Source organism: Dermacentor silvarum, chromosome 1 (genome assembly GCF_013339745.2).
Source record: "Dermacentor silvarum isolate Dsil-2018 chromosome 1, BIME_Dsil_1.4, whole genome shotgun sequence".
Lineage (NCBI taxonomy): Eukaryota > Metazoa > Arthropoda > Arachnida > Ixodida > Ixodidae > Dermacentor > Dermacentor silvarum.
The window spans coordinates 42,647,679-42,655,640 of NC_051154.1; the positions used below are offsets into that span (position 1 = coordinate 42,647,679).

The 7,962-nt window shown below is 46.7% G+C and overlaps 1 protein-coding gene across 1 annotated transcript; it reads left to right on the forward strand.

Annotated features, from left to right (window-relative positions):
- The first annotated feature begins 3,509 nt into the window (after positions 1-3,509).
- On the forward strand, positions 3,510-7,171 carry LOC119461655 (snake venom vascular endothelial growth factor toxin cratrin). The gene is made up of 2 exons (XM_037723023.2): positions 3,510-4,052; positions 6,618-7,171. Exons 1-2 carry the CDS (start codon positions 3,828-3,830, stop codon positions 6,840-6,842), a joined length of 450 nt encoding a protein of 149 aa, XP_037578951.1. The 5' UTR covers positions 3,510-3,827; the 3' UTR covers positions 6,843-7,171.
- Positions 7,172-7,962: the final 791 nt, after the last annotated feature.

Sequence of the window (7,962 nt, forward strand, 5' to 3'; positions counted from 1 at the left end):
GGACTCAGAGTCGTTGCCTACTTAGCGTGCACTAGGTTCCATCGGTGTTTTACTCGGTGTGCCGTGTCATGTGAGAAACATTTATTAGGGGGCAAAAAAGAAAGAAACAAAGAGAGTTCTTGCGCATCGTTGCTACAGTGGTGCGCCCGTCAATATCACAGTGGAAAGGAACAAGGAGAGCGTTTTTAGCCAGCGATTCGTCGGTGATTCTGGACGGGAAATGTTTTTTTTTTTTTTCAACTTTCATCTGCTCGAACAAAGCTACACAGCAATGGCCTTGTCAATCTCTCGCGCTCTCCTTCACTTTTGTTTTACCGCGCATACACTTATGTCTTCGATTTTGTAAGGTACATTTTTCTTCCTCCCTGTCAGGGCATGTGCGTCAGATAATGAGAAGAAATTTGTTTTCCCCGCGCACGAGTAGACTGGAAAATTTCATATGAGGGAGATCAGAGAAAACCGTCTCGTTCCACTGCAGAAATCAGTGTCAAGCAACATGTTGAGTTGAGCTGATTTTTTTTTTTTTCTTCTCAGAAACACGTACACGGCCTGTGCATGATGTGAAGCTGAAAGCGGGAAAAAAAGTTGCGTTGAGATGCACTTTTTTTTTTTTCAGGTCAGAAGATTATCATGGCGAACAGCGAAGACGGGACCAGTGAAGGGCCGGACAGGACAGGCGCGATGTCTTATACCGATAAACAATGTTTAAACTATTTGCGAATCTAACCTGTCCTTGTCACTCGTCCCGTCATCTGAGCTGCTTGCCATGTAGGTAAACCAACTAGCCCAGCTCAATACTCCTCTCGAGGCGAGCAGCGCAAAAAAAAAAAAAAAAAAAAAAAAAAAAAATCACCAGCGCTTCCCTTGTCGAGAAAAGGGGGGTAAGCGAAGTTTGTCGTGTGTGTATCTGACCTTCGTAGAAATTTCAAATGCGAAGCATTTCTTGGCGAACATTTGCTACTTTGACAGTATCTATCTATCTATCTATCTATCTATCTATCTATCTATCTATCTATCTATCTATCTATCTATCTATCTATCTATCTATCTATCAACTATCTATCTAGCCGCCTACGACTTTGTGCTCTCATGGTCGTTTCGTTAACTTGGTATGTACCAAAATTGGCATACTATGACAAGACTATATGACGAACATAAATGATATGTCATGTCATGAATGAATGTCATGACATGCGTGTCATGTAGGTCATGAAACAGCCACCTACGTCTTGGTGCTCTCATGGTCGTTTCGTTAACTTGGTTGGTACCAAAATTGGTATAGTGTGACAGGAGTGTATGAAGAACATAAGTGATAGGCCATGATATAAATGTCAAGACATGCGTGTCATATGGGTCATGACAATGACCCAGCGAAAGAGATTAACACTTAAAAACCACTGGAATGGGTTCGGACGTTGGCACTAAGTGAAGGAAACACTCAATGATGATGGTAGCAATTGTAGTCATGAGCATGACTCAGCAAAAATGACAATGACTCGGCAAAAAAAAAAGATTTACACTCAAAAGCCACTGAAATGGGTTCTGACGTGGGTACTAAGTGAAGGAAACACTACAGGATGCTGGTAGAAGTCATAGTCATGAGCATGACTCAGCAAAAACGACAATGACTCAGCGAAAAAATATTAACACTCAAAAAAGACTGAAATAGGTTCGGACGTGGGTACTAAGGGAAGGGAACACTACAGGATGCTGGTAGAAGTCATAGTCATGAGCATGACTCAGCAAAATGACAATAACTTAGCGAAAAAATATTAACACTCAAAAACCACTGTAATGGGTTCGGATGGGGTACTAGGTGAAGGAAAAGGCTAAGGTTGTTGGTCGAAATCATAGTCATAACCGTGACTGAGCGAAAATGACCATGACTCAGCGAAAAAATATTAACACCCAAAAATACTGAAATGGCTTCGGACGTGGTATACTAAGTGAGGAAAACACTAAAGGATGGTGGTAGAAGTCATAGTCACGAGTATGACTAAGGCTTTCGCCCTAAGGTCTCTTAGGTGTAGCTTAAGGGATTCCCGAGGATCATGACGTGAATATAATGACATGCGTGTCATGTAGGTCATGAAAGAGCCGCCTACGTCTTGGTGCTCTCATGGTCGTTTCGTTAACTTGGTAGGCGCCCCGCACACTGTTTCGCCTAACATCCACAGTGGGATCTGCCGGCATTTTCTTTCTTTCTCTCTCTCTCTCTTTCTCTTTTGCTTTCTCTTTTTCTTTCTCTCTTTATTCCTCTCTTTCTCTCTCTTTTGTCCCTGGTATGTGCCATTGAGCTTGGACCCTTTCTGCACTATCACCAGGATCGGCCCACTTTTCATCGTGACACCACCACCACTTGTGAGCCTATAAAGCTTCGCTTAAAAATAACTCTGCATTGTTGTTGCTGTTGTTGCCTCAAAACATCTGCATACAAAAGTAAGGAAGACGAACACAGCGCTGACTATCAACTTGACTGTGACTACGCACTGCAAGTTTCTACGCGCCATCAAACAAAATGAGGAGAGTATACACTTAGAGATAGCTTCTGATAATGACAGAGCTGCATCTGTAAGTAAGGGATATTCTTATGTGCTGCAGCTCATATTCATTCACAAGAAATATTTATTTCGGCGCATACACATAGAAAATATTAGATAATTATATCGGAGCGCCATTTGTACGTACAATATGCGTCATGATAACACAACAGTTCTGCTACGATTATATCGATAAACAATGTTTGAATTATATGTAGACAACGTATGTAAGAGCATGAGCCGAAGTTTACCTTTATACAGCACCAATCAAATGCGCCTCAAACTTTACGCAAATTTTGGATGTCACAGATGGCAGCAGTGTTTAAAGTCAAATGATTTTATTCTCTAAAATGACTGAACCGGGTATTCATTTGCCTTTTTTGACCACTTCTCGCACACTGTGCGAGAAAAAAAAAAAAAAAAAACATGGGCGTCTCCACACCACGCCGCAGTATTTTGCCGTCCCTACGCACTGTCAGAGCATATAGACACTTGCAGATTTATTTCTAGAAACTTCTGTGCAAGAAATCTGCCCATAGACAGTTCGTGTCGGAAGACGCAGATCACCCGCTTCAAACTGTGGCACTTCTGAGATATATTGATTCTTTCGTGGGGATATAAAATTTAAAACGTTTAAATGCACTGTAGTGGAGGCCTCCGGATTAATTTAATGGTTCTTTAGTACGCGCCAAAATCTCGGTATACTTTTAGCGTTTCTGCAATGCGCCCCCATCCGAACGCGGCCGCCGATGTTCTCAGCAGCAGAACGCCATTGGGCCACCGCGAGGCGGATAACTTCTCAAGCAGAACGGAACCATTTAAAGACGAGAAGCCACTTGAAGCATCGCGCGCTCAGCGAGAGACGTGCAGTGGCGTCGCCACAACAACAAAGCCCCCGCGTGGCGATCCGGTGCGCGCAGCGGAAGATGGGGACGCCCGCCGACAGCATCCCTGAGCGGACCTGCCGGGGAGAGCAAAGGGAGAATCCGTCTCCGGCTGCTGCTGCGGCGGCGGCGGGCCGTCCTGGAAAACTGGTTTCCTCGACATGACGCAAGGAGACGCTTCTCTCATTGGTGCTTCCCCGAGTTCCTGACATCACGCGGCGGAAGACGCGGCGGCCGCGCCTGCCGCGCGCCGGCGGTCCCCCGGCGGCAAAAGCAGTCTTGCCGCACGCACGCGGCGAGTGCAATCACGGTATAACTCGGCGGCATATAACCATCATGGGCGCCCGGTCGTTCACCATTCGTCGAGCGTCGCTCGCCAGCAGCACTTGTCACGCCAATAGCAATGGCCAGCCAACACGAGCGCGTGGCGAGGGGAGTCGCATGGACGGCGCTGCTTGTCTTGTGCACGTGCTTCGCCGTGGGACTGTGCCGGCCGCCCAAGAAGTACGGCAGTCGCGACTACCTGCGCGCCAGTCAGCACCTGCAGATGGTGCAGCGAGACGCGCGGTGCAAGTTTCCCCAGCCGAGGACCATCTGCGTGCCAGACATCTACCCGAATGAGAGCAAAGTAAGTGTCCGTGACTTGTTTTGTGTCTATCTTCGCGCTGCCTGACATTTGCCGGCTTCTTAGCACGTGCGCCCTCATCTCTCTCTATCGGCAGTTCTAGGCAAGCTGCGCTTCCGAGTCTCGAGGTGAAGCTTGCTTTCTGCTGCACTTTTATTTGTCCGAGATGCAAAAGAACCAGAATCCATCTGCCTTTTTTAAATTAATAAGAATATAAGTAATAATAAGATATTGAGGAAGACGACATCGGTGCGATAGCATCATCTCTTCGAGGACTGCAGTGCTAATTGACATCAATGTAAACGCTGCCGATAACCCCCCGTCGACGGGCCATTCCGAAGCGCTGCACTTGCCTCGCTCCACTCCACTCACGTGGGTACAGCTGTTAACATCAGGTGACCTGCAGAGGAGGCGCTGGAAACTCAGCCAAAACATCCGGATCGAAGGGCCGGCGCGTATCACTCGATTGGTAAATCGGCTAAGCGACGTCACCGCGGACGACGTGAGTGGTCGAGAGGGAGCCGGCCAGGCCGCGGGAGAAGCGAATGTGTGTCAACAGCGGCAACGTGTTCATTGCAACACCGATATGACTTTAGTAAACTTCTGCTAGTTCGTGTGGTGTTTCATGACAACTGGAACCTGTGCTATGGTTAACCTATCTGCCTTTCCTCGTCTTAATCATTTTTCTGAGAGTGAAAAACGGGAGTGTAAGCGCGATGTGGTCGTCATGCGTGGCCAGTTAAAAACACGTTGCGCAGTGGTATAGAGACCCTTGTTGACATTCTCCTCTGTGGCCGTTTCAATAAGTTCTTGTACTTTAGAGAAATTTAATAGCGGAAACAGTGTAGTGTGAAAGAATGTTACCGGGGGACTTCATGCACGCAGGAAAGTAATGGCACAGGAAACACAGGCGGATATACCGAAAATGCATAGGCACTGCTGTTCCGGTCTGTGGATTCGTAGTCGCGTGCCTTGCGCTCGATATAGTGCCGGGTGCGCAGAACTATAACCCCCTGAAATTGGCTAGAAGTTATATTGCCACAATATATTGGCAAGAAGGCATCGTCCCAGCTCACGATCACGCCGCCCGACAGAACAGCACTGACGTGTAGGTATACCGACAGAATTCCGACTCGACATTTCCTGCAGGAGAACAGACAGCGTCTAACTCAGGAAGCTTGATAAACACACTGTGACATCACAAGGCCCTTCGTAATTGCCCGTGGTAGGCACGTGCGCCCGTCGGTGGGAAAAGCAGGCTGTTCTCTTGACTCGCGAGTCGCAAGCGTGCTGGCGAAATGTATATGTCTAATTGCTGAGCGCCTTACCCGCGCCGGCCGGGATATATATTCTTGGCACGAGGCGTCTACCGAGCTTTTACATATTGTCTAGACTTGCGAAGGCCACATGGCTAGAACGAATCGCGATATGGAGTTGCGACACAAAGTTTATGTTGCACCGACTTTGCGGAGCTGCGAGTTTTGTGAGCACACAAACTTCGAGGAACGGATATCGCTAGCCGCTACTGCGTCACTTGCGTGGCATCTTGTGCGCTGGTTTTGCGCCTTGCTGTCATACTATACTACGCAGTAAAAATACTAATAGAAATTTCGTAAGTGTGTTAAATAATATTGCATACAATCTAAACTGGGCGAAAGAAACTCTATAGCATGACTTAAAATGCAAGTGTCACATACTACTACTACTACTACTACTACTACTACTACTACTACTACTACTACTACTACTACTACTACTACTACTACTACTACTACTACTACTACTACTACTACTACTACTACTAGTAGTAGTAGTAGTAATAATAATATTAATAATAATATTAATAAAGAGAATCGCTCAGCCAGACAAACGCGACATAATATGAATGTATCATCGCTCCGAAACAAAATAGCGGCATTTGCTACAAACGAGTCCTTATTCAGAAAATTCAGTCACACATTTTACTTCAGCTATGGGAAGTGGCTTCGCCTCCTCCTATAGCATGTATTCCTCAATTCACCTAATGTAAATGATAGAACTCGCGTCAACAGCCATGCTCTATCTGCCACCAGAGAGGAACATCAAGATGCTATGGTTTCACACGTACGCCTTCACTTTCCAAACAATGCTGCAATGCTGCACTGACCAGTGTTGCAAAGCTTAGGCTGAATTGTTTCATGAGGCGCACTCCATGACTGCTATGAGAGCTCGCCTGTGAGAATGTAGTACGAACAGGCTCATCTTACCGTTACTTGGCGATATAGACATTTTATCTTTTTTTTTTTTTTTTTTGGTTGGACAATGCCTAACCCTTGTACGATTTCGCAACCGGAATAGCAAAGCTTTATAGGTTCTTAAAAAATGTTCGTTATTGGACACTGTCAGTTATCACGAAGCGTCGGCCCTGCAAATCCGCGCCCTGAGGCTTGGCAGCACGCGTTTGAGACATAGTCGCGAGAGACATTGCAGTGAACGCAAGCGCAGCAAATAGGCAGCGAGTAGTAGTTGTTGTTTGGCCTATCAAGCATGAGTAACTAACCGAAGCTACACTTTTTGTTTCTCCCGCAGAGGTACGTGCCCCACTGCACCGTGGTGCACCGGTGCGCCCCGGACACGGGCTGCTGCGCCACCGAGGACGAGCACTGTCAGCCCAAGAGCATTCAGGTGGTGGAGCGCACTTTCCTGGTGCTCGAGCTCGACGCCAGCGGAGAGCAGCACACCAAGGTGGAGACGCTAGCCTTCGACAACCACACCGAGTGCGAATGCCGGTCCAAGTACGACCCCATCCGATGACGTAACGCGATTCCTAGAGAAACAGCGGAGCCTCACCCACGGGTCACGCTGTGCACTGGACTCGCCCGCCACTGTGCGAGGCCGCGCGCGCACCGCGCACCCCGCATGGACAGGGCCCTGTGATGGCTTCTTCGCACAGCTCGGCACGTGGGTGTCGCCGCTCAATTGCTCGTTATTTATTACCATGTGCTTCGTCCGTCATCGCTGCACGCTATTTATTACCACCATGGACCATTCGCACCTGTTATACAGACGGAAGCCGACGCGCTCCTAGTCACATCATCCGTTATTTATTTGTACATAAATAAATATACGTATTTTTTTTTACACCTTCTCTCCCCTTGTCGTCACTGCTACCTAACCTAATCTATAAGACAGCTCGTGCACATTAATCAAAATCACCATTCCTGTACTTCTTACAAGCTACTGCAATGCTTAAAAAAAAAAAAGAAGAAAGAAACATTAACCTTGGAAGTAGGCTCGTGCGGTATGAAACAAATAATGAAGATATGAAATACTGCTTTCTTACACTAGCCAGATAATGCGGGTTGTCTCACTGCAGTGGGCAACGCTCCACCGACTCGCTTCGTGGTGGGACGCAAACACGACTCCTGATAACAATTATCCACGTTTTCTTTTCTTTTTTTTTTTTTTCTTTTCTCTTATGCTTTTCTCTCTTCCCCTGAACGATGTCGGGTAACTTTGAGTGTCATATTCGCTACTTCGCCGCTCGCCGTAAGAGCAACGAGGAGAAGAAAAAAAGCTGACTCGCAACGTCCTCCCAGTGACTATATACGAAGCAAAATATTATATCTTCACGGTACTTACACTTGTTCGCTACCGGCACCTGACTTGAAAGCGATTGCGATCGCTTTTGAGGTGTGGCTTCCAATTAGTGACTAGCTTACAGAAGTTGTAACGTTCTCTAAAACTGTTATCTACTTTAAACAAGCATGAAATCGGTAAACTCGCTCATGGGTTTATGAAGTTTGCTCTGATCGAGTAAAATCAATCGATCACTTACCAGTTTACGACATATCACTTTCTGCACTTCTAGTTATTGACAGCTGAGTTAAATGCGAATGGACGAATAACGGTGCCAAATTGGGACGACAACAAG

What these genes read in the sequence shown, in the direction of transcription:
- LOC119461655 (XM_037723023.2), top strand. Translation starts at nt 3,828, where the DNA reads ATGGCCAGCCAACACGAGCGCGTGGCGAGGGGAGTCGCATGGACGGCG. An exon ending in TCTACCCGAATGAGAGCAAA is followed by an intron (nt 4,053 to 6,617) that starts GTAAGTGTCCGT and finishes TTTCTCCCGCAG; the next exon opens with AGGTACGTGCCCCACTGCAC.